Source organism: Accipiter gentilis, chromosome 29, assembly GCF_929443795.1.
Source record: "Accipiter gentilis chromosome 29, bAccGen1.1, whole genome shotgun sequence".
Classification (NCBI taxonomy): domain Eukaryota; kingdom Metazoa; phylum Chordata; class Aves; order Accipitriformes; family Accipitridae; genus Astur; species Astur gentilis.
The window spans coordinates 18,513,288-18,539,503 of NC_064908.1; the positions used below are offsets into that span (position 1 = coordinate 18,513,288).

At 42.3% G+C, this 26,216-nt stretch overlaps 1 protein-coding gene across 3 annotated transcripts; it reads left to right on the forward strand.

Moving 5' to 3' along the window:
* Window positions 1–47: 47 nt before the first annotated feature.
* On the forward strand, window positions 48–25,211 carry UBAC1 (UBA domain containing 1). Of its 3 annotated transcripts, none has more exons than XM_049832319.1 (10): window positions 49–448; window positions 7,086–7,206; window positions 9,288–9,361; window positions 10,650–10,757; window positions 11,830–11,947; window positions 12,656–12,764; window positions 14,226–14,457; window positions 15,571–15,657; window positions 16,592–16,730; window positions 19,121–25,211. In XM_049832319.1, exons 1-10 carry the CDS (start codon window positions 311–313, stop codon window positions 19,234–19,236), a joined length of 1,242 nt encoding a protein of 413 aa, XP_049688276.1. In that variant the 5' UTR covers window positions 49–310; the 3' UTR covers window positions 19,237–25,211. The 3 variants fall into 3 exon arrangements, with proteins under 3 accessions (XP_049688278.1, XP_049688276.1, XP_049688277.1); XM_049832320.1 differs by having other exon boundaries at window positions 50–448; window positions 11,845–11,947; XM_049832321.1 differs by lacking the exon at window positions 16,592–16,730 and having other exon boundaries at window positions 48–448.
* Window positions 25,212–26,216: the final 1,005 nt, after the last annotated feature.

The following is a 26,216-nucleotide window of genomic DNA, read 5'->3' on the forward strand; positions in this document are numbered from 1 at the left end:
GCTTCCGGCCGCCGCGGGAGGGCCCCCGTCCCCTCAGAGGGAGCCGCCGGGCCGAGGCGGTGACAGGAGCGGCGGCGGGGCCGGGGCCGGGCCCGGGAGGCGGACGGGCCGGGCGGGCAGCGTTGCCGGGGTCCCACCGAGCTCCCCCTCCTCTTTCTCCCAGCGCGGCCCGGTCGGGCTCGCCGCTCCCCTCGGGCCTGGCGGGGTCACCTTCATGGGCGGGCGGTAGCGCGGGGCCCGGCGGTGCCCGGGGCCTGGTGAGGCTTCGCCGGGGACAGAGCGGGGAGCGGAGGCGGCGGGACCCGGGGCGATGTTCGTGCAGGAGGAGAAGATCTTCGCGGGGAAGGTGCTGAGGCTCCATGTGTGCACCATGGAGGGCGCCGAGTGGCTGGAGGAGGTCCCCGAGGACACCACGGTGGAGAAGCTGAAGGAGCGGTGCCTGAAGCACGTAAGGAGAGGTGTCCCGTCCCGTTCCCCGGGGCTGGCGGCTACTCATGGGAAACCCTCGGGTGTGGTGGGTCCTGCGGCGCGCTGGCGGGGAGCGGCGAGCTCCGGGCGGGTGTGAGCTGTAGATAGCGCTGAAATCTCGGTGCTTTCTGCGGTACGCACCGCGTTCCGGGCTGGGACTGAAAATCATGGTCGAGGGGAAGGGCAGGCACGTCCCCCTGTGAAGGAAACAGATTTTGCCAACGCCCTGTAAACGTCTTTTTTTAAAAAAAAAAAAAAAAAAAAAAGCTCAAGTAAGTGTTTTTGTGTTCTGGTTTCCTGGTTTGTCGTGTCTGCCACCCCCCCGAGTTACATGAAACTGTTCCATATACCAAGAAAACGCCCGTTTCAAGAGTTTCGTGTGTTGGGAAAGGAGGATTTTGGGGGAAATTACTTTGCAACCTTTAGTTACAGAATTTGGCCTGTGTTTTGTGGTAGTGTTAAAGATCACCATCTCCTCTGTGCGCTTTATAAACTGGTGACCATGGTTTGCAAGGGACTGGTGAACTGCTTTCTGATGATTTCCTCTCAGACATTATAGCCTGGTTTCTTTCTTGTTTCTATTTAAGAACAAACAGGGAAAGTAGTAACTGGTGGAGAGCTTACCTTTTTTGAAAAAAATCTTAGTACAGCCTTACCCTGCATTGGCCCAGTAGCTAGTGGGATATTCGGTGGGAAGATAATAGACTTGTCTAATGCTCTCCTTGTGCTCTAAGGAGTAAGGTCTTAATGATTGTGTCCAAAGGGTAAATTACCAATCACTGTCTGGAAGAGAAGACTCATAAAAATGCACAGGCATAGTCTGTAGAAGTTGAGTGGGAATACACTGGCTCTTTGTACTTGCATGCTCGATTATCGTTGGTGTGTTTGTGGGTGTCAAATGTTTAAACCAGTGGTTTCAAAACTATTGGACTGAATTTTGAAGATCTGCCATGACAGCGTCTTACTTTGAAGCAAAAACATGATTGACAACAACAGTCTGTAAGGTTGTGAGCCATGACCAGGACTGTCCTAAAGTCCATCATTCTGGAACCAACACAACGTGGTCTGGCAGCTTGAGTCAAAACCTGCTGAATTTCTTGCCGAGAGACGTGTAACTTTTCAGTGGAAAAAGCAAGAGCCTCTACTCCCATGTCTGGGAGCGCAGTTACTAAATGGCATTTAATAGTGTTTTTTTTGTCTTCAAAGTCTTGCAAAGACTTTTTAATAAAATATGCTTGCAGTAGGAGAATATACCTGTGATATGTAATTGCTTAATCCCCATTTGAAGGGTAAAAGGTTTTATTTTCTGAATGAGCACATTGTGAAGTAAGGGTGGCCAGCAGCCCAGGCACCTTCTGCCTCAGGCCTGCTAGTTGTTTGCTTTCAGCTAGAACCCCTGGAAACTACAGGTCACAGAACACACTTTTTTTTCCTGTCCCGTAGTCTTTGTAAGTGCTTTTTGATTTAGGGATGAGAAGGACTACGTTTGGGTTTTCTTTGCCTGAGGTAGGTGTGATTCTTCTTGAGGGAAAATGGGGGTGCCTTGCTGAAAGCTGTGGGGTTCAGGGCCCCCCACACTGTTATCTTCCTGGAAGAAGTTCAGTGCTCCTCTCGTCCCCCTTCAGCACAGCTGAGTGATTAAGCAGAAGAGTGGTGCAAAGACTGCCAAAACAGGGTGGGGTAATGATTACATGCATATGTGCGGAGATGAAAGGCCTTTAATTATCAGGAAGCTTAATTGAATAGATGCTGGCGTTGCAGTGCAAGTCAGGGCAGAAGACAATTGATAACTTGGCATGATGTTTGATTTCATTCTCTCTGCTGCTTTGTGCTAATGGTGTGGATTTGCATAACCATTATGGATAATATATAGTTTTATGGAAGGGAAAAATAGAAATGGAGGAATCATGACTCCTTATCATGGCTACGTTGCAATGAATCTTGATAGCACCTTGAGACAATTTATGCAGCCATCTCTTGTGAGATGCTGATTAGTATGTTCCCTAAAGTCTTTGAAATCATTCTTCCAGGAAGCAGAGCAAGGTAATGTTTGTAAGAGATTTGAACTAGGAAGGTGGCCACTTTTCCCTCCGTAACATTCAAATGCTTACTGATCTCTGAAGTGTCACTCTTGTTGTCTCTCCGCCCCCCCCCTCCCCCCCCCAAATTTTATGTTTTGGGGTGGTGTTGTTACAGATAAAGCAAAAAAACCCAAACAAACCCCTCCTACTAGTTTTGTCTCTTGACCTGTAACAGTTCAGTGGTGATTGTTGTTAAACTGCTGCCTTTAGTAATGCTGTCTATGTAGTCTGTGAACAAATACCTGATAATACATCGTTTCCTTTCCTAGTTATTTTTTAATTCGAGTTTCACCACCAAAGTGTTCTCTTGGAACAGTCACTTGTCCCTGCACAAGGCCCCAGCACCTCAGCGGGAGCAGGCCCTGAGCTCTCCTGTGGTTTCCTTAAAAAGCAACTATCCGTTTCAGAACAAGAATTGAGAAGGGTCAGCTTAACCACAGAAACTCAAGCTTAAGTATTATTATGATTCATAATTCTTGTGCCCAGTGTTGACAGTCCAAGCACAGCCCTGCATGGGCCAGCGGTGCTGTAGACGGGTACTGGTTCTGATACTCTAATAGCAAGAGACCATTGCTTCTTGCTGAGGCTCAGCAGTATTCTGAAATACTGCTGTGAATTGTGGTCATGCATTTGGGATGCACAAATGTGGGCTGTATGTGTGTGTAAGCTCTACGGGTAATTTTCCTGGCAGTGTGCGGCAAGGTTTTAATGCTTCTGTTCCCCTTTTTCTTAAGCTGCCTCAGTGATTCTCACCTGGGTTTTAAGGTATGATAAGGAGTATCTGTGGAACAGAGATGCAAGGTGCTAGTTCTCAGAGTACAAAGATAAGGTAAGGTAGGTTCATGCCCCTTGGCATGTTTTGAATACTTTGTGAGGAATGCAGATGGTTTAAGCCACCCAAGCTTAGTAGCAGGGAGTCTCAATGCTATTTTCAAATGTTTCTGTTAATAAAAGCAAATGAAAAATGCTTTTTTTTATTTTAAAAACAAACAGAAAGCCTTGTGGTTTATTAGGATTCCAAGCTTCGCAAATAGCATTTGGCATCACCAGGGCTTACAATGTCAGCAGTTGCTCAGGCACCTGTGAACAAAGGTTTCTCACCTGCCTGGCAAAGCAGCCTGCTGTAAACTCCAGTGTTAAAAAGAAATGCAAATATTTATGCTGGAAGCAAAATGATGAAACAGCAGATCCTCTCCTTACAATCCTTTTGTACAGAACCATGAGAGAGTGCTTATCTTCCCCAGCACTCTGCACCTCTAATTGCTGGGGGAGCAGTGCTTGTTAACCCCAGCTGTACCCTGTGGTGCCCCGGGGCGTCAAGGTGCACCCTGATTTCTCTGCTTCAAGGTGCACCCTGATTTCCTGGCTTCCTTTCACTTGTGTGACAGATGCTTCCACTGCACTGTGCAGGGAATTCCTCTCCCCCTCACTACCTTTCCTGTGGATTACCAGTGCTGTTCCCTAGGCAGGAAGATGTTTTCAGTTACACTTTAAAGCATTGTATTTAATACAGAAATGCTGTATTTTGGCAGATGCGGTTCTCATGAAGCAAAACTCCACACTGGGATCTGATGATAAGTGGTGGTAGTTTCTGGTGGTCTGTTGAGAGCTACTGGAGGCACTGCCCGTTAAGATGTCTTTTCTGGTTCCAGGGCATGTTAAAATGTTAAGATAAGCTAAGCATTTCACTAAGCAGTCTCTTTGATATCGGTACTGTCCATATACACCTTATTAATATATGCAGTTGTTAATAAAGTGGTTAGAGGAACAGAAACTAAGAATAGGTGTCCACATGACTCTTCTTTCAAAACAGCAACTTTCTTTCCTTATACTTTCACCTTATTAGTATTCTGATTGCACGCACACCCTACCCCTTTATATGTGCTAGGGTGTCATCGTTTAACCCCAGCCAGCAACTAAGCACCATGCAACCGCTCACTCACTCCCCACCCCCACCCCCAGTGGGGTGGGGGAGAGAATCAGAAGGAAAAAGGTGAAACTCATGGGTTGAGATAAGAACAGTTTGATAGAACAGAAAGGAAGAAACTAATAGTGGTAGCAGTAATAAATGACTATAATAATAAAAGGATTGGAATATACAAAGCAAGTGATGCACGATGCGACTGCTCACCACTCACTGACCAATGCCCAGTTAGTTCCCAAGCAGTGATTCCTCCCAGACCAGCTCCCCCAAGTTTATATACTGGGCATGATGTCACACGGTATGGAATACCCCTTTGGCCAGTTTGGGTCAGCTGCCCCAGCTGTGTCCCGTCCCAACTTCTTGTGCCCCTCCAGCCTTCTTGCTGGCTGGGCATGAGAAGCTGAAAAATCCTTGACTTAGTCTAAACACTACTTAGCAACAACTGAAAAGATCAGTGCGTTATCAACATTCTTCTCATACTGAATCCAAGACATAACACTATACCAGCTACTAGCAAGAAAATTAAGTCTATCCCAGCTGAAACCAGGACATAGGGGGGAAAAAAGGATATAATAGGTCTGTGTTGTGTCCCATCCAGTCTCACCCCAAACATACACCTCCCAGCTCCCATTTTCAAGTTCTCCCTTTTGGGGTCTGTCTCTCGGGATCTGTAACAGTAATATTTTGAGCTTGTTCAGAGAGGTGACATTCCACTGATGTACTCTTAGGCATTTTGGGTAACTTACCAGATCAATTACAGGAGGTACTTCCAGCTGCTTCTAGGCTTTAATGTGTTCTTTGGCTTTTGTTCAGCAGTTAATGTGCTGAAGGATTAGTAAGAAGCTACTGTTACACAAAGCAGGACTCAAACATTCTCGCCTCAATCTTAGTGAGGCATCAGAACCGTGCAGAAGTTCAGATGAGGAACTGAGGATCTGTCTTGAGAACAAGTGCATTATGTTTGGAAAAAGAGCAGGTAGCTGAGTTTTCCATCAGTTGCAGTCACAACAGAAGAGGTAATGATGGACTAAGAAGATTCCTGTGGAGGAGCCTGGTGATAGGTATTATGATGAACAGGACTAAATGCTACGTTAAAGTGAAGGACTGGTTTCAGTGGGGTTTCTGAAATGTGTGTTACTTGAACACACCCGTCTGCAGACATGGTAAAAGTGGCTTGGTAGAAACATGTATTGAAAGAAGTGTCATTAAAAGCTGTTTTCTGTGAGCAGAGCAGGTGAGGTCAGTGTTAAGTGTCCTATTTTGTGGCGAGAACAGCATCAATTTTGTAGCTTTGGTAGGTTGTTATTTTTAATTTTGCCTTTCTGGAATTGCAACCACTGTGCTTTCTTTTTCCACTCAAACAAATTAGAAGCCTCTAGATGCACTGATGTAATGTTCTTGAAATCTATAGCTGTGGATCTGGGAGCCACTCTGGTGTGAGGATGAGTCAGTTCAAGGCCTGCGTGTGCGTGCACTCTTTTTTCAGGATTTGAGCTTGATTTCCTAGTGAATTAATTGACATGCAATTTAGAATTCTAATAAAGAATTGAGCATAACAGTCAGATATTAAAAAAATCTACTGTACACTGCTTATTTATGGTTGGGAAGAAAAGTTGTGAATGTAACTTTTGTCAGTGCTTTCAGCAGGAACCCAGGTTAGGGCTCCAGCAGCCAAGTCTGTTGATTTCAGCTTCAAACAAGGTGTGGAAACTGCTCTTTCTTTCCCAGTTTAAGGTCAAGTATACCAAAATCACTGCTGGCAGTTGCTTGTTTAGTCTGACAGTGTGTGTAAATAATTATTAGATGAAGCAGAGAGTCTCTCCTCTATTTTGACACTAGTTACAAATGACAAACATACTGTATTATTATAGCCTTCCTTTCTGCAAAAAAACCACTGGATGGTCTTTATAGATGTGCATTCTTAGTTCATGATACTAATTGCTACCCCCAGACTTCTCACTAAGAGTGAGTGACCTTAGCAATCTGTTGCAGAATTAACGTAGCTGTGGGTCCTAGAGCATCCTTGCTTTGCTCCAAATCTCCATAGGCCTGACTATAGGACCAAGCACTCAAAATTAAGTGTGATGGAGATGTACTGTACGACAAAAGTATAAATCCATGCACACAGGCTGGTGCCCTTGAAGGGCTTATTTGGGGCGACTGGGCTGTAACGTTAGGTCTTTGAAACTGTCTGTTTAAAGAAGTGTTTTAGAACATCGTAACCAGTCGGCACTTAAATCATAGAAACATAGAATATCTCAAGTTGGAAGGGGCCCATAAAGATCATCAAGTCCAACTCCCTGATGTAGCTATTAATTTAACAGTATCAGGGAAGGAAGGCTAGAATCCTTCCTTTTGTTGATTATTCTTCCTAGCCAGGAGCTTGGATACACAGGTAGAAACCTACCACAGTCAGTATTGTTACAGCACAAATCAAGCCTCAGTTTCTTTAATAAAATACATCCTGTGCACTGGCCTCTAGCTTAAGCTATTAAGAAGCTGATAAATGATGGTACAGTTTGCATGTGGAGAATCTTAAGTGCAAAGTGCAGTGATTCATGCAGTAGGCTTATTTCTGTCTTCTGATCTTCAATATTTATAATCTTCTGCAGTGTGTACCTGGGAGCTTGGAAGATCCAAAAACCGTGACACATCATAAGTTGATACATGCTACTTCTGAGAAGGTGCTGACAGACACAAAAACAGTGTTGGAGGAAAACATTCAAGATAGAGGTAAGGTTGTCTGGTTTTTAATCCTATCAGCCTGGAAACATGAGATTGTGTTTAACTATTTGGCGAGTTCCAAACAGTAGCCTTTTTAATATCTACTCTCTGCTTTGACATAGGAAGCTAATAAGGTGGCAAAAAAGGAAGAGGAAAAAGACTTCTGGGTTTTTTTTCTTCCTCCAGAGAAAGCACCTTGAACAGTTTGTGTTTTTTCATGCTTCCCTTTAGGAGTTGAAAAGGAATTAGGAGTGTTCATTAAGTCAATAAGTTAAACAGATCATTTTTACCTCCTTTTAAAGGATTTTTGTTAAACCTCCAGGGCAGCATTTATCTTCCTAAATGATTAAAAAATAGTTATCATGGCTGAGTATTCCAAGACAGACAACCCTGTCTGTGAAGGATGTTTGCTGAAGTGTATCAGAGCGTCTGCAGTTTAGATCTCATTCTGTCCTCTGCAAACATAGGTCAAAATCCATCACACTATAGTATCACTGACTACAGTAGAGTATGTGAGGTATGTATTTGCTCCTGAACGTTAAACGTATAAAGGACAAAACAAGATCTAAAGATGAGAGCTGTCAGGGCAGCTGGAGTCAGTTTTTACGAGGCAGCTTAAGCTAATGGGCCCTTCTGGAGATAAAGAGCAGTGGTGCACAAAGTGAGAGAAGCAGGACTGCTGTAGGCTGAAATACTGTCTGAACCAGAAATTCAGCAGGAGTAGAATTCCTGGGTTTTTGCCTGAGTTCATGCAGGCTGGAGAAATGCTGCTGTGAATACGAGCAGTTTGGTGTCTCTTCCAAGGCAGTGTCACCTATCACCTTTACAGCTGAACAGGAGCTGAGAAGTGCCATCTTAGGCAAGGGACAGCATTTTTGCTGATTGGTGGTGTATTATTTCTAGGCAAGGCGCTGGCTCTTACAGAGTTTTGAATTGCAGTTTGCAGCATCTAAGCAGTAGTAACTGTGTAGTCATAGTAAGCTGCCATGCGAGTGCCTCTTCACTCCTTTTCCCGCTGCCATGTGCTGTACCTTCCACGTGCCTTGCTTGTCAGGGAGACGAGATCGCAGCCAACAGCTGATTGCCACCGGCTGACTGCACAGGGCAGCCAAGAGTCAGCATGTGGATCCTTTCGTGTTCTGATCAGCTGGACAAATGAGGGTTAACAGCCTTCACCAGCTGTTGCTCTTGGCTATTATGTGCTGAGCCAGACCAAGGAAACTTGTTGTGCAAAGTATGCTTTGTTTGCTTGTTACCTGCTTAATGCAATGGACTGAAAACTGCATGTCAGGCCATATCTGCTTGAAGGACTGCAGATGGTGCACAGGCCTGTTTTGAGTTCTAACTAGTGTGTCTGCATCTTTCCACCCTTAGAATGTATGTGATGGTAACTGAGGCGCTAGAAACTTATAAAGCATCACGTAGTCTCTAGAAAAAAGGTGCCTCGTAAGGGGAAAGTATTAGTCTTAAAAGCCCAAATCAAACTCATGCCAGGTCATATGGGATATCTGAGACCAAAGACTTTTTTGCCCTTGAGATTTGCCCTGGTGGGCTACCAGTGCTGCATCCCTGCTGTAGACCATGAATTATTCCACTGCCATTCACACACAAAGGCGAGCTTCAGCCCGATACTGGAAGTTCTTGTTGAAGCTTGGCATTTGCCTTGCTGCAGTTGAAGGAAGGCCCCAGCTTAGACCAGAAACCATCTGTGACCTGTTTCTGCTTCTTCCTTCTCCGTGGAAGCACTGGAAGTGCTGATGCTTTCTTACTATGATGAGCCAATTGATGTACTATCAATGTACAAGGCAACCGGAGCCTTTCTTTAATGGTGGTGTGTGAGGAGAAGTAACCAGTAACAGTCCAAGCATAACTAATAATAGACTGTGTTTTGAATTCATTGTGCACTAAGGAATTGCAAATATGAAGGGGAGTGTGTAGAGCCATACAGGTTTTAAAGTGTGAAAAAGGTCTAATGCTACAGGGGAATTAATACAAAAATAATCTCTAGGAAAAATTGAATCTGTGAGGTATTTTACAAGAACTGTTTTCGTATTACTTTCTAATGTATTTCAGTATCATTCTTTTTCTAGATGTCTTGCTTTTAATAAAGAAGCGTGCACCACCTCCGCTCCCCAAAATGGCAGACGTGTCAGCAGAGGAGAAAGTGAGTTTGAAAGACTTCTTGACTTGGCCGTTTTGATTAACTGCTTTACTAATGAGCTGCGAAAGGATTACAGTGGTGTATTCTTTTTGTTTGTAGAGGCAAATGCTGCCTCTAGTGCTTCTAAATTCTAGTGAAATTATTTTATATTTCTTCCAAACTTTGAGGAAGCTGTTTTTCCATTTTTAACTTTGATTGTGCGAACATTTGCCTTAGAATAAGACACACAGATACACTCTGTGGAAGTGGTATAGATTTGATCTTTGAACAAATGTCTAATACCTATATAAGCATAGTTCAGCAAGTGCCTTGCTTTGTCTCTGAAAACCCAATAGTAATATGTTGATTTGCTGTCAGGCTGTCTTCTGTCTTTATCTGTGTGTGGCTTGTCACCCTCTAACCAGGTCTCTAGAGCTGACATGTTGACCCCCCTACTATTATTTTTTATTTTATTGGAATGTAATTGTTACTGAGGGTCAGTGATGCTCAGGATGATGCTTGTGCATGAGTGGTACTGCAGTTGATGTTATCGCATAAACACTTTGAGCAATGGTGTGCTTGACATTGTGAATTCCTAGGTGTCTCTACTTTGTCGTTGCACAGCTTTGTTTCTTCTTGCTTCCTGTAGGTATTGGTGTATGTCTCTGTATCCCTTCCTGTAGGTATTGGTGTATGTCTCTCTTCAGTATGGTCTTGCTGTGCAGAATGTCACTGTAAGAGCATAAGTTATAAGACTGGGAAATATTTGTAGTTTGTACCCTGCTATGTTTGTACCCTGGACTATAAGCATGTACTGAAAATCCAAGGCACCATATATCTCTGCATGATACTTGCAAGTGGCGAAGCACTTCCAGTGTTAAGCAGTTAAGTGTTAGTCTGTGCACAGTAGTGGTACATCTCTCGACAAACCATGGGTTTGAAGAGAGCGTGCTGTGAGCAGACCATGGGGAGCAGAATATGGTCCTGGGCACAGAGGCCTCCGAGTTCTCTCCATGTTTGATACATCACTTTCCCTCTTTATGCTGGAATTTCCCTGCGTGTTTAGATAACAGACATAGGTATAAGGACTGAAAGTGGGGCAACCCAACAGGTCCAGTTTTGCTCTATAATTGCAAAATGGTACTGGTGCTATTAATCCATTGTATTGCTAGACTGCTGTTTCTCATAGTTGCAAGTTACAGAGCACTGCTTGATGCCTTGGTGAAGAATATGAAACTGCTCTCCGCTATGCTGTGTTCTCTGTTCTGTGGATAATGGGTTATGAAACCTGATCATGTTTCCTATCCTTCAGAGGAAACAAGAGCAGAAAGCTCCTGATAAGGATGCTATTCTCAAAGCAACTGCAAATCTGCCCTCACGCAATGTAGATCGCACCGTGGCCCATCACAACATGAGGGATGTAAGTATTAGACTTGACTTTTTTTAACTCACACACTAACATCCAAATAGGCTAACCAAATAGGTTATCTTGTATAACCTTTTCTCTTACGTGTGAATGTGGTTGTCTTCTCTGGAAGAGAAATTCAGATGTATGTAATGTATATTAAAGTTGATAGTTTAAGATTTAGATACAGGTCATACTATTTAGTGATAATAAAACACTCTGTTCTAAGTCAAGATTTTAAATGTTTTATTTGTCCATGGGAGAGCCACAGTAAACATATTCAAGATCTGGCAAATGTGAAGTTGAGGGGGGGGGTATTTCTCCAGACTTAAATAGTTCACGTGTTTGCAGGTTTTTTTGTTGTTTCTTCCATGGTTTTGAAAAGAGAAATTAAGCATAAATTGTGACTTCAGTAATTGAATGCTGATAGAATCCGTAATGCTTCTAAACTGTGACTTCAGCAGTGTGGGGACTACTTTCACCCTTCTGTACTAGTAGGGGTATGAAGCAGCGAATCTGCCTACGTATTGCATGCTGTCAGTGTGCCCTAGTAACCCAAAGGGGACAATTGGCATTTAAGCTGTTTAATGGCCAACATGACCTACTGAGCACAGCATATTTAAAAACAAATGTCCAACTGAAATGAATTTGTGATGCTTCAGTTTAGAAAAAAGCTGTGATCTATGATGTTCAAATTTAGATTACTGGAAAGCAAATAGACTAGGAAGGCTTGCTGGTTCACAGAAGCAAGTAGCACTGGTACGGAGCTACTGCGATTCTCTTCTTACAACACTTCTGCAAGGTGGGAGTCAAAGTGTTTCCGTGAAGCAGTGAGTTTTCTTGAACACTGCACATCTTGTGGTGGTACTAGGCAGTGGGCTGTGGTAGAAATAAAAGGACCTTTCTGCCAAGTAGCTTTTACTTATGTGTAGCACTCCACAGGGAAGGCCCAGTGTTTCTTGAGAGACTAAACAATGAAAATAAAGCAACCTTTTGTACAGGGGGCCAGATGACTGCTGAGATACTAACAATAGATATATTAAGATTCAATGATGTCTGGTAACTTCCTGTCTAAATGTTTTGACAGTTTCCTTTCTTGCAGTTCCAGACAGAGCTCCGGAAGATCTTAGTGTCTCTCATAGAAGTTGCCCAGAAATTGCTAGCACTGAACCCGGATGCAGTTGAACTATTTAAGAAGGCAAATGGTATGAACATATCTTTATAGTTACTGGTTCAATCCTGGGAATTTGTTTGCTTCCATAGCAGAAGAGTGGGCTTGCAGAGTGAAGTCCAGACCCTGATGTAATAGCAAAACTACTACAAAATTTGTGGCAAAGGTTTCACCCTGTGGATATAGATTGTATAAAACTTGTGAATTTATAAGGTCCCTTTGGGATGGATGAGAAGTTCCACTTAAAATAATTAGTAGTGAAAAAATCTGAAAACTTCGCGAGTTGCACTTTAGAGATGGTAAAGAATAGTTGAAAATGCACAAGGAGACAGTAAAATGAGGAGAAAGTATAGCTGTTGCTTCAGTTTTTGGGAAATGCTTGCCCTTGAGATCTGCTACAACCAGATCCAGCTTACTTTCTAGATAAACGATAAATAGATCTTCATTGAATCTCCTATATATTTACTTAGGTGGAAATCCTGTGGTCATGTGACAGTTAGCTGTCTTTTATTTGAGATCTTGAACACATCTGGACAAAGTCTTTGTCCTGGAAGAATTTATCTGAGCCGGACCAAGCTGAGTGCAGCAAATTAAATGATGAGATAGCAAATTCGGGACAGAAACAAAAGAAGGGATGGAAGAGAAGAATGGGGTTCGAACTTAACACATGCCATTCCATTGAGAAAGGGGTTTATTTTAGCTTGAAGTCAATCTGAACATTGTTTTGTTTGTGTATATATAGCCATGCTGGATGAGGATGAGGAAGACAGAGTGGATGAGATAGCTCTGCGACAGCTTACAGAAATGGGGTTTCCAGAAAGCAGAGCTGTCAAAGCCCTTCGATTAAATCAGTAAGTGTACTCAGCACACTGCCTGTAAATTACTTGATATGGTTAAAAAAAAAATTGCATTTTTTTTTTTTCTAAAGTCTCCTTAATGTGGGTCACCTAAATCTAGGTTGGAAAAAGCATTAACTCAAAGAACAGTGCTGCCTCAGGCAGTGCGCAGGTGCAGATGGCCCAGGGAAGGGGAAACGGTGTTATACTTGCTCTGGAAAGAATAGCTGGTCTGCAGTTCACAAGGCTGCCAGGCTTGCACTGTTTCCAAGTATTAAACTCACGTTTCCTTCCACGTTAGAGTTCAGATTTTACAGTGAAAAAAAGCAAACCTAGCCCATCCACATTGGTCTTTCAGGTGTAGAAAAATACTTTGTGCTGATCTTTTAAAAACATTGCAAGAATATTGTGAAGTCTGGATAGCAACTGTAGAAAAGTAGGAGGTAACATAGTTTTTCTCATGCCCTAAAAAGAATTAGCTGGACTGACTGACTCCTGAGAGGGGTTCATTAGGCCATTCTTGAAAATGTATAGAGAATCCACAACATATTCCAGTCACTCTTTTCCAGTATCTTTCCCTTGTGGCTCAGAAAGGCTTTCTCCCCTGATGTCCTCCATCTTTCATGTTGTAACTGGAAAGCCAAATAGGCAAAGGCTTTCCTTTCCATGAACATGTAATAATTCCCATGTGTCAAGTGAAATTACATGTTCAGTTACCCTAACGTTATCTTTGCTTCTTCCTCTATATTCATTGGGAAGAGATGTGTTGGGGCGCTCTCAAGATCCTTTAGCTTGAGCACTTACGTTGCATAGCAAGTGACTGTGTTATGATCATGATGCTCTGTTCCCTTGGGCTGGCCTCTCCTTTGAAGGATCACAGATTTCTTCTTAAGCCAAAGTGGAGGAAGAACAGAGTGGTACATGTCCAAGGACAACTGCCTGTGTTGAATTTTGCTCTCGCTCAAGCCATATTGTGTGCATACAATGTTTTCCACCTTCTTTCTTTCTTGTGTTGTTAATGGCATTCCTTGATACTGGATGGATGTCAGAGCGAGCTCCTTAAGAAGCAACAAAGCAGCTTGCATGTGAGATGTGGTTCCATGTAAATCTGGAACATGCTTTGTTTGCAGTTTTGTCAACAATTGCAAATAGTCAGTGTTTCTCTGTTGTGAAATGAAGCAGATGATGTGGAGAATATGGTGACTCCCTCAGAAACACCTTTTAAAATCTGGGTTGCAGCTGTCCACGTTGGACTTCATTCCTCTGACTTCCTGGCTTCAGAGAAGATTGTGGTGCCCTGAATGCACAGGGAATTAAGGCACTCTGAGATTTGCTCCAAAAGTTTTTATGACTTTTCAGATGCTAATTACCCTGCAAGGCAGTATAGCATGGGAATAAATGCAAAGGCAAATGTACGTGGAACACTACTGTACATCTAGAGTATTTCTCATCCCTGTGTTTTGATTTGCTTTTCAGTATGTCAGTGACACAGGCCATGGAGTGGTTGATAGAACACGCAGATGACCCTACAGTGGATGCTCCACTTCCAGGTCAGACTCCATCAGAAGCCACAGCTGAAGCTGGTGCATCCTCTGCTGAAGCAGCTGCAGGTCCTAGCTCAGAAGCGGGTGGGGAAGAGGCCAAGGATGAGCTGACAGAAATATTCAAGAAGATCCGGAGGAAAAGGGAGTTTCGTCCAGACCCACGAGTATGTGCTGTTTATCTCGCTGTGTAACTTAGGATTGGAAGGGACTGCATGGGCACCATGGAACCCAAATAGATGTTTAGTTAATAAATGAAATGGGACATCTGGGTAGATGTATATTATGCTGGCTTGACGGTATTTTAGTGGAAGTCTTTAGGGACTGTTTAAATTCAGGTTGCTGAAAGCGATATTACCTAATTAATGCATTGCTGTCTCAGATAGCAGTATCTAAATTACTGACGCTGTTACTTCTGCACCTGAAAATTAACTGATGGGACTGAAATGAGCTGCCAGACTCCTGGGACTGCTTTTAATGACTGCTGTCTAGGAAGGAGGGGTTGCAGGGCAGGAGTAGGTCCTTTTGCTGTAGAAAAGAACAGAAAAGCGCTATTGTATTTAGGGGTCAAGAAAAAGTGTCACCAGCAGATTTAAGTCTTGCAGCAAATGCACAAGTTAGCCTTTTTTTCAGAACACAGTATTAGCTGAAGTGAAATGTGTTGTTATCACACTGTAAACTCACCAGGAGGTGCTCTTTAGAATCTAACACTTTGTTTTTACAACTAGCTCTTTCTTAAGATTTCAGTTAAAAGCTGCAAATGTATTTGATGACCTGGGTACAATTTCTAAATGATTAAACATTCTCATAACATTATCTAGGTACGCTTGTCTAAATACATAACACTCACTAGCAATATAATAAATCCAGGAAGTGACATTAAATTGAGTGAATAGAACTACAAATGCATGTGAAGCTTGATCTGTCAGTGAGATGTGAACAAAAGCTTTGTGACCTGAGGGAAGTTCTAAATAAGGTGTTTCTGCCCTGCTCTTCTCCTTTCTACCCCAGGTACACTTGCTCTTTGCATTGCATTCAGCTTTCAGTGTTGAGGATGGGAACTGCCTTCACTCTTAAGATTTATTCTTCTTCCATAATAAAGACACTTTTGATATAGGGTATTTGAAAACTTTGTAGTTAAGAATACTCAGCGGTCTACAAATGGAAACAATGGGGTTTTCTACCCCCCAAAAAGCTCCTGCACAGAAGGTGAAAGGATATGATTGTTCTCATTTCTGTTTTAAATGTTACATTTATTAAGCTGTGCAAATCTGATCTAGGCTGTCATTGCCCTGATGGAGATGGGATTTGATGAAAAAGAAGTGGTCGATGCACTCAGAGTAAACAACAACCAGCAAAACGCGGCTGTGAGTACAATGTCACTTCTGTTCCTTATTGCTATAATAGTCTGTTCAACCAATTCTTTTCATCGTTGAATTGGTTGATGTTTTGATCTATCATAAAGCCCAACTGTTACTGGAGATGAAATGAGCACTATATATTCTGTGCCTCTTTCAAACTAGATACACAACTAGAACACAAAGGTTTTAAACTTCTGAGAGGAACTCAGCATGCGTGAGGTTGAGGCTGATCCGGTTGGAATAGCACATGTGGATTTTCTAAAAGCTTTTGAGAAACTCCCTCACCAGAGTCTGCAGAAGAGATTATGCTATCATGAGGAAGGAGGAGGTATTCCCAATAATTGATAACTGATTAAAAGAGAGGAATAAATGATCAAGCAAGAGGTTCAAGCCATGCAGTGTGTAAATTACCATTCTGCAGCGATGTATGCCACAGTTTATGGGATCAAAAAACATAAAGGTTTTCAAAGATTGATTAGTCCCCTGCTAGTGGATGATATGTTAAGGAGAATTACGCGGACACACCTGACAGCCAAGGAATCTTCTCTTCTTAAGCATCCAGTGCTGCTTACTGTTGGAGAGAGGATATTGGGCTGGATGGTACTTCAGGCTGCTGCATTGTAACCATGTTGATGGGGTTCCTTTGAGGCAGTACATATGTAGGATAACACACATCTTCCCTGAGCTTTGAAACATCCAAAGTTGGTATAACTTCATTACCATACCAGGCACTGCTGCTGTTCCTTTGAAATAGGAGTTGATTTCTGTGGGAGCAACACACAAATGAATAGTAGTCTAGTGTGAAAAGAAATGTATAGCTCAGTCTTTAACTGTGAGAGGAAGAAATATTTTTAACATGCCACATTGTCAAAACTTTTGAGACACACTGATTCTAATGGAACCAATCATGAAATCTGTTGTGCCTGGTGATTTCTTTCAGTGTGAATGGCTGCTGGGAGACAGAAAGCCTTCTCCAGAGGACTTAGATAAGGGCATTGACACCAATAGCCCGCTCTTCCAAGCCATCTTAGAAAACCCAGTGGTACAGTTAGGGCTAACCAACCCTAAAACTCTACTAGGTAAGTCCTACTTGGGTTCCTGATATATGTATGCTGTCTCTGTAGTTCAGCAAATAAGAGTAGAGCCTGGATGATGACAGCACACTTTGTGGGCTAGGTGCAGCTCTGTACCCTTTTCCTCACTTTCAGCAGCTATATTGTTTGTTTGCTTCATACTGCAACTCAGCTAAACCCAGAACAGAACTTGGGGCTGTCCCAGAAATGATACTAATTTCCCAGGCTACTGGATTACACTTGCTGAACTCAGAACTTTGGTAGCTGCTGGCTGCAATGCTTTTGTGGATTTAGGAGACCTTTTGTGTGCTCCCTTTGGCCACGAGGGGAAAAATCAGGAATGTTTTTCACAGAAAAAACAAGGCTGTCTCCTGCTGTACAGCTTACTGTGTGTTGAGGCCTGATCACCGAGACAGAAGATAACTTGTGGAGGAGTAACCAAACAAGAAGTCTAAGCTAAGTAAGGCCTTGCCTATCAAAGTTGGGAGAACGTATGTGAAAATACACTTCCCCAGGAACTTGCTTGAGTTTCAGCTCTGTGGTAAAGTCTGTGTGCTCATGGTCAGAAAGGCTGTGAGCACAGCAAGTACCCAACTGATGAGCCTGATGGCGAAACATAAATCTCTGATGAATTGGTCTCTCTGACTCTGGAGGAGGACACAGAAGAATGACATTGGCTCTGTGATGTATATAAAAAGTTCTGTATTTAGTCTTTGGCTTCAAAATGTATTTGAAGCAATGCTTTTAAATAAAGGGTGTATGTGCAGCTCTTGAAAGAGAGCTTTTAAAAATACTACTTTAAATGTAATTAGGAGAGTTTGCAAGCCTTTAAACAATTCAAGAGCAGAACCTTCCCACTCTGATTTCTGAACAAATGGTCTCTTCATTTCCAACGAGGGTTCCACACTGCAGTGCAGAATATAAATAGAAAATGAAATGCCATTATGTGCACTTGTGAAGCTTGGATGAACATCAGAGAATATATTCCTAATGATACATCTACAAATTGCTTATGTCACATATTTTAATAATGAATGTCTGCATTTAATTGGATACTTAAAGAATGTTGATAAATCTTTAGTTTTTAAGCTCTTGAGTCTGTAAAAGAATATAGTTAAAGTGGTGAAAGGTGAGATCTGGGCTTTTCTGTAGGCATGCTGCATGACCTTGAGCAAGGTATTAATGATGAGCCTTTCAGAGGTGCCTGGGTACTTACAGCTCCCACTAATGTCAGTTGGAGCTTTGTACACTAACACTTCTGGGAGAATTAAGACACTGACCTTGGTGCCGGTCTGCCAGACTCTTACAACACTGACATTTTGGTGGCTTCTGAATAGGTCAGATGTGCAACTGCTTTTTTTGTCCTGTTCCATGATAGCTGCTCCAAGTGTCCAGCAGCCCAGCTCAGTGTCTGTCATAAGGCTTATAAATTATCGCCTGGACAATTCTTCTGCCAAATTTGCAGCCTAGCTCTTGCAGTAGCTGCCTGGTTCCTTCAACATAAGTAGAAGAGTGAAAACTAGCACATTTAAAAAAACAAACGAACAAAAAAACCCAAAAAACAAAGCTTATAAAGACAGCTGTGTACAGAAAGAAAAAACAGCTCTTAAATATTTGGGTTGCTGTCACTGTTCAGAAAAGGAGGTAACTGTTCTGCACAGCCTTTTCCCTTCTGCCTGTGTCTAGGCAGGTGGAACTGGCTGCCTCCCTAACATCCTCTACTCTCCAAACACCAGGAATAAGAAAGCACATGCTGCTCCGAGGGAAGATGCTGCTTCCCTTCTGGCTCCAGAGGCCTCTGTGAAAAGATAGAGCTCTGAGATTTGGGAGCTTAAGGGGCTACACTTTTGCTGGCTCTGCTGCTCGTTCTTGGGTAGCCTTTGCATACCTGCTTCTTATTTTGCTGGCTTAGTTTTCTCTTCAGAGATGTTATGAGAGAGTAGCCATAGGACGTCCAAAGTGCAGCATAGGAAAGCAAATTTCTAAGATGGGCATTCATATGTGGATGAATCACATAGCATGTTCCCTGCTGCTGCATGTAGACATTTGCTAAGGATTTAGCTCTTCAAACCCGTGTCCTTGCGGTTTTGTGAGGTGGACTATAATCCAAGCTGAGTATTTAATCAGCCTCTGTCTGCAGTGAATTTAATGCTGAGGAACAGGGAAAGCGTAACAGCCTGTAGCATCCCAGGCTGTGGAGACTTAGGAGTGCAAACGGTAAATGTATGATGTGTATTCCCACCATTTTTGTGTTTTGTGTTATTTTTGTGTGATGCTTGCCCACTGCCTTTGAGTTGTAGCTATTTCTAACTGTCCTGTTGTTGAAGCATCCCAAGCATTGAAGCCTTCGCTGACTAAAAGACTAATTGAGTGTTACAATTTCCATCTCTTGGCAGCCTTCGAGGATATGCTTGAAAACCCCTTGAACAGCACTCAGTGGATGAATGATCCAGAAACTGGGCCTGTCATGCTACAGATCTCTCGAATCTTCCAGACGCTGAATCGCACGTAGAGGGGAATGCCAGTCCACTGTGCCACTTCCTACTGTCCCTCGCTTCACCTTCTCCTCAACGGGAGGATGCATGGATTGTTTAGGGAGAAGGGTGGATGGAAGGGGAAGGAGGGGGGAGATCCTGTCTGAACGGGTCTCTCATATGAGAGCTTATGTAGTTACAGCCAACTGAAGTTAATTGCCTTGTGGATTTAGTGTTAGGGGAAGAGGTTTGAAGACTTGTTTATGTTTTCAGGTATTAGGTCTAAAATAAAGTATATCAAAAATAGGAAAAGGTTTTGTGAAAACAATTAAGAATTTGATTGTCGGAAAGAAATACGATATTGCTTGTTAAAAAGGCCTGTGACAGTAGTTTTCTAGCCAGTTTTGCTAGCATCTGGCTAGTGTTTACAAAAGGTCACTGACCACTAGCATAAGATATTAATCATCTCCATACAGTATTAATTTAAGGCTATATCAAATTATAAAATGCTTTTTTAAAATTGATTCTTAGGAAATGTTTTTTAAAAGTCCAAATATTGGGAGAGCAAGCACGTTTCTATCCAAACTTGTTTATCTTGCATTATAATTTAAACAGAATAATTCAGAGATGGAATTCTTTTAATAAATAGCATTACTTTTTCCTATTTATTTTCTGCGTTAGTGTTGTTGCAGTCCCACGGTGGTTATACTTGTAGGAGATTCTCTGTCAGCTACGTTAAAGATGCAGTATCTCTTTCACGACAGAACTTGCTACACCAAGACTTGGATTCTCAAGTAGGCTGCAGTTCCTAAGTTCACACTTTGCCACATCCTAGCACAAGGAGGGATATATTCATGTAGTAGGTTTTTTCCATTTTTATGTGCACAGTTTTGGAAAGAGAGACTTGTGGTTTTTTACTTTGTTTCAAACTGTTTACAGAAAAGCAAATAATTTGCATGGGTTTTTCATTGGTGATCTGTAAAGAAGCAGAACCGCTTAGGTTTTTATCTTGTTTAACATATTTAAAAGCACTCTTGAGATTATTATCATCTTTGAGGTAGAAGTGGTTTTTCTTGACACTTATTTTTACCTTGGAAATACCAAGAATGTCAGGCTGTGTCTTTCCTATCTTGTTAGAAGGCTGACTTGAGATTTCAGACAGGAGTTGTGAGCTTTTAAGAACGGAACTCACTGTGAATATCCAGCTAGTTTTTATGATTGGGCTCTGCAGGTGTTTAACAGTCTGAACAAAAATGGTTTTTATTTTCAAGTGTGTGAAACATGATTGACATCTGTCATGATCCCTGCCATGTCTTGTGTTTCACAGCCCTTTTTGGAAAGGCAGGCTAGGCAAGACCTGCGTCTCCAAAATGCAGAGTAACCAGATGGAGACCCTATCCTTAAATAGCACAAAAGTGTCCTGTCAAATAGAGAGATCCTGAATAGCTCTGCAAGTCACCTTTATAAGGGGGGGGGGGGGGGGAGGCAGTTGAGTTTTTTAAACAAAAATGCAACAAGATGCAACCTGAAACCCTACAACAAGTTTTGGCCTGAACTTGGCATCTAATCTAGCTGTTATGCAGTCAAGGCACTGAAGTTGCCAATTTCACATAATTAATATGAAGGGTGGGGAGATCAAAACAGCATGAGATTTTATCTTGACTTACTATCCCAGGCTTTTTTTTGTTATTTGTAATTTCATATCAAGCTTTACAGTTCATGACTACTGAAATATTTACTTCTACATTTAGAAATTCCAAGCTTTATAGTGATGCTTCTTCTGTTCAAATTGGACACTAAAACCATTTTCCCAGACTCTTGCTAAGAAGAGATTGACAGCTTGACAATACGAAGTAAATTGTAACCTTGTCCTAGAAATGTAAAAGCTAGGAACCTGATCCTGCAACCCAGTGAGTTCAGCACAACTACTCATGAGTAGTTGTGACTGTATGTTGTAGTGTTACGAAAGGTTTTGATTATTTTGTCCTTTTTTTTCTTACTCCCTGAAGCTTTTTGTGTGTAATACAAGACACTATTACTTGAAGCTTTTAATGTTAGAGCCGCATGTCCTTCTCTATGAATCAGGATTCTTGTAAATACTCCTTTTAATGAGTGTTTTTAGAAAACAAAGCTGGGAAAAACTACCCTGTAGTTTGGTGGGGTTTTTTTGGCTTCTGAATGAATAAGGACAGGTTCAGACTGAACAGATACTTTGGTAGCAGTCTTGGTCTTTGCAGAATGTAAAGGCTTGTTAAAATGCTTCTTTTGATTTCAGTAATACGTGATCAGACTCTGGAGTGGCTGTAGAGCTTCCAGACAGACCAGGCAAGGATCATCTGTCAACTTTAGAGTCATCTAAAAGTTTGGCGTCTGGTTTGCTGGCAGAACCTAGGGGCCTAGCCATACGGCAAGAGTGAGCAACCCATCTTGCCTGTACTGGGAGTGGAGGAGCTGCCCCCAGGACTGTCTGTTGCTGCTGCCAGGGCAATGTGGGTGATGAACTTGAACCAGCTCCCCAGCTTTTAGGGGACTGAAGCTGAGCGCATTTGTGGTACATGGTGTCTGGCCTGCTTCAGAAGAGCAGATTCAGAAGAGCAGAGTGGCTTGCTTCTAAGGGTGAAGGTTCTGCTGCTTGTGTATCTCTGCATCAGCTCCACAGCAATGGGATCAGGGTGTGAGACTGCCAGGACCTGCTATTGAACTGTGCGTGTTCTTCAGCATCATTTTGATCAGGGTGATGAAAGTTACCAGAGCTGTCTGCCTTGGTATGCCAGAACAGAATCAGTGCCACTGAACCTTTTATGAAGTAAGGAAAAAAAGTATCAGTAAAACAAATCATGCTTATGTAATAGAGGAAGGAAAGAATGCCCAGGTTCAACAACATAACCTAATGTTGCAGCAGCAGTTAGAGACCTTGGGGACAAAGGAATACTGCATCTTTAAAATGCTTGAAGGCTTGAGAATATGTGGTTATTTCTGGATTTTGTTATTCCAGAGCTCAGCACTTACACAGCTGAAGTGTTGGAGAGTGTGTTCTTCCTGATATGCCAAACAGACTTTTTGCTTGGTATGGCTTTAACATAGTCCTGCTTGTCTTTTGAGAGCTTAAGTTTCCAGTGGCCAGTAGCTGAAAGAGGCCAAAACTTAGGAGGTGTGATATTTGCAGCAAGGCATAGGAGCAAAAAGCAAACAAAAGCTACCCTTGAGGTTAAAGAAACACTTGGGGAATTATCAAGACACCAGTGTTGTTGTTAGGGTATGAAGTGGTAACAGACTAGGGAGCTGTGTGTCCCCATCCCACCTGGGTGTATTGCTACTTCATCACAGTAAATGGAGGGGGACTTAAGTCCACTGTGCTTGCAAAGGCATTGATTATCTCAGTTTTCACAAAACCTGCAAATAACTGAAAGATCACTGCTAGAAAGATTGCTGCTATTGAGTCAGAATGTGCAGTCAGGTCTCCAGGCACAAGGGGTGTGTGTGGTAAGAGCTTTGCCTGGTGATAAACTGTCCTGTTCTGTGGCTGAAGGGTAAAGAACTGGTGGATCTGGTCTGTAAGCCAGTGAGAGGTCCCAAAGCATGTGGGAATAGAAGTTTTTGTTTAAAAAAAAAAAAAAAAGTTTTTGTGAGGAAGAACTACTCACAGGAGTAAGGATTTACAGGTTCAGGTCCTGTGCTTGCATCTCTGGCGTTCAAGTTATAACTAGCAAAGACGTGTCATATTTAAGTGTTTCATAACACGGTCAAGGGAATATTTGGAAGCCTGTGAAATCAAGTACTAAGGAAATGGGGTGGTAGGTGGCCAAGACAATGTCTATTTCTTACAGTTCTAGCTCTTTGCCCCATCAGTTGATACAGACAATCTTCTACCTTTTGATATTACATGAGTCTTGAAAGCTAGCTAGCTATTTATTTAAATATATATAACTTATAATTTTGTCATCAAAACACTAATATTTTTAATAGAAATGTACTATATGGAAGTTTGTTCTCAGGGCTTCATATTTATACTCTCTTTATAGGGGGATGCATTTAAAGGGATGTATTTGGAAAATATGCCAGTGGCTATTTGACAGCTTGGACCTTGATTGTCTTGACCTGTGAGCCTGAGCTAGCATAACTCTCCTAATAAACCTCTAGTGTCTGGTCCAGTCCAAAGAATCTGCCATTCTTTCTCTCCTTGTGAGCAGTGACATGAGTCTTCCTTTAAGATTGCTGCATCACTCCATGGAAATGGTCACACAAGCTTACCCAGCTGCTTCACAGTTCACTGATCTTTACACCATTTCAAGGACGCTTCTGTTCTCCATGCAGCTGGAAAATTGACTTGCACGGTTTCTAAAGCAGTCATCAGTGTACTCCTGCTCTTCTGGGATGGTGCAAGGTTCACTCCTGCAAGAGGTCTGAAACCTCCAGCTAATTGCTTCTTTTTGGCTGCTCGCAGCCTCTATCACAGACGCATCCCAGAACCTTGACCCCCATTTCTTTCCTCGCTCTTCTGGAACTAAACTTGTCTTTTGGAGATTGATCTTCATGCCCAAGAAACGCTTTAGTGGTTACTGAAATCCTTTTTAGTTAGGACTGTTAGGATTTTTTTTTTTTTTTTAGGCACTGTGATTCATGAGCTGAGGATCTTTTAATATATTTTGAAAGTTGTTTAAATAAGCATCGCACCATACGAATGTATATTAACGCTGTCAGCAAATATTGCCTGTGGAAGAGATACAGAGGTTACCAGAGATCTCTACTTCAGTGGCAATTTTCCAAAAGTCACGTTCACAGGATACCGAGTGTTTCATCCAAAGTAAATGCCCTGTTTTTCTACTTTTAATAAATAACATTTTTATTAACTAGCAGAATAGCGGCACTTGCAGCTGGGTATTTCCATCCCATCATAAGTCCTTGTACTTCGAGGCATAAGCAAACCACTGACTGTATCCTCCTCTCTGGACCGATTATTTGTCTGAAGGACTTGTGTTGGCTCTTGTCGGAGGGAGGACAGTCAGTGAGCCCGGCCAGGGCGGCAATCCCCTTGTTCCTGCAGAGGAAACAGCAAGCAGCATATATTATGTCTACGTGACTGTGCTATCATGGTGGTGGTTCTCACCTGCATCCTGACATCTAGGTATAACAAAAGGGGTTTTTTTAAGGACTTCTTGCCCTATATTTGAAGACCTTCAATGAATGCAGATCCTGTTTGCAGCATGTGAACTTCAATAAATGTAAATGCATTAAATTCTTACTGAATTTGGGTACAGTTTTATATCATGCTCTGGGGAGAGGGAAAAAATTGGATCACGTTTTAAACTAAGCCCCACAAAACAAAGTGTCTTTGTTGCAGCAGGTAACAGAGGCCTGTAGAGATTTTTAATTTGCATATTTTTATCATAGTTTAATGAACTGTACAAGAATGTGATTTGCTATCCAGCACTTACCACAAGGCAGCACCAGTAAAATTATATTGCAAGGTACTGACTTAACATTTTTCATTTCACCTGTGTATAAAATAATTAGATACAGCATATGATAATTTTTATATGGCACTGACACTGATGTGTGGCATGCACAGCTGTTTCTAAGATGTAACATTACTTTTATGAAGCTTAACTAGGGCGGACGCCACTGAGCCTGTGGAATTCAGGGTTCATTCTGGACATGCTCGCGTGGGTTTCTGACCTCTCCCTGAGTGGGAAAAACAGCAGGCTTTGCTCCTGTATAATAGCCCTCCAGGCAGAAAGCAAGAAATGCTACTAATTGGTTATCCTTTTAAGCAGTCACTGTTGTCTACTGAAACATATTCCTGGAAGTTACCAAGGTTTTTAGCAAAGCCAGACCTGTTCACACTGAAACAATTACGTACCTTTAGCATGTGGAGAAGTCGTACCCACGGATGAGACTAGAATGAATGCTGAGTCTTTAAACCTGCTCACACATACACACTGAAGACACGGATGTTATGTGTGTTGTAAATTTATAATATATCTTAAAAATAAAGTTTTTTGATTTATTACAAGGTGTTCTGAAACATCTTTTTCAGGAGCAGCAAAGGTTTATGAATCCACATTGTTCAATGTTCCTCAGAAAATAAGATATTTCAATAGCTGGTCAAGAAACCTGTAACACGATTTGTGCAGAAAATCCTGGTTCGATACCTGGTTTTGCACCTGGAAGTTATTTCTCTATTTTCCAGGAAAAGTTGTGTCGGTAAGATTCAATGTAAGGGCTATGTGAAACAAGATGTGGTGATCCCCTGTGATGGACCGATGCCATTTAGAGGTATTTATCTTGACAGTTGGTGACTGATAAATTGGAAGCCTTTTCTTCCACAACAAGGGAACCCTCGCTAAGAAAAACAGCTCCAGCAAATAGCAGCTGGCGCAGTGGTGGGACACAGCAACTTGTACATGACGAAACCAAAATGCCGTTCTTGCTTCCGTGGTGCCAGTGCTGCTGCCGGCCATTTGGCAATGAGCTGGGAAGCGCCTCCAAGCCTTGCCCACGTGTGTGTGGTTGCCTTGGAGGCAACTGATTAAGATTGTAAGCGTGCGAGGTTATTTCTCTAAAGAAGAGGTGGGGTTATTAGCATTTTCACACAATGTTCAGGGCAAGGAAGAGCACCTGCCAGCAGCCTGTTTATTTAGCACATCTTGCAGCAACTGGTGAGGAGTTCAGAGTAATTTTCATTGGATCCCGTGAAAGATCGGAGGATTAGTGTATGAGACATCTAAATGCTGCTTGTTCGGAGCAGGTTTGTAAATGTGGTGGTGTTAAATGCAGGTATTCTCTTGGTGCCAAGTGGCCCCTAATTCAGATTTCCTTTAATGCAAAGATTAGCAGTAGGCTGCATTCAAAGGTCCAGCTCTCCACTAACTTAAAATTAAAACGAGACCAAAAATAAAACACCCCTAAAGCAGCTTGTGGTCTATCATTAGATAATGGTACTTTTGAACCTAAACTGGTACAGCAGGTCTGGGCAGAAATCCACACCTTAAAAATTAAAAAGCGCTGCTATCTGAGT

Excerpts from the sequence above, each read along its gene's own strand:
- UBAC1 (XM_049832319.1), top strand. The coding sequence starts at position 311 with ATGTTCGTGCAGGAGGAGAAGATCTTCGCGGGGAAGGTGCTGAGGCTC. Across the intron at positions 7,207-9,287 it reads GGAAAACATTCAAGATAGAG|ATGTCTTGCTTTTAATAAAG; the intron begins GTAAGGTTGTCT and ends TTCTTTTTCTAG. Across the intron at positions 15,658-16,591 it reads ACAACCAGCAAAACGCGGCT|TGTGAATGGCTGCTGGGAGA; the intron begins GTGAGTACAATG and ends GATTTCTTTCAG.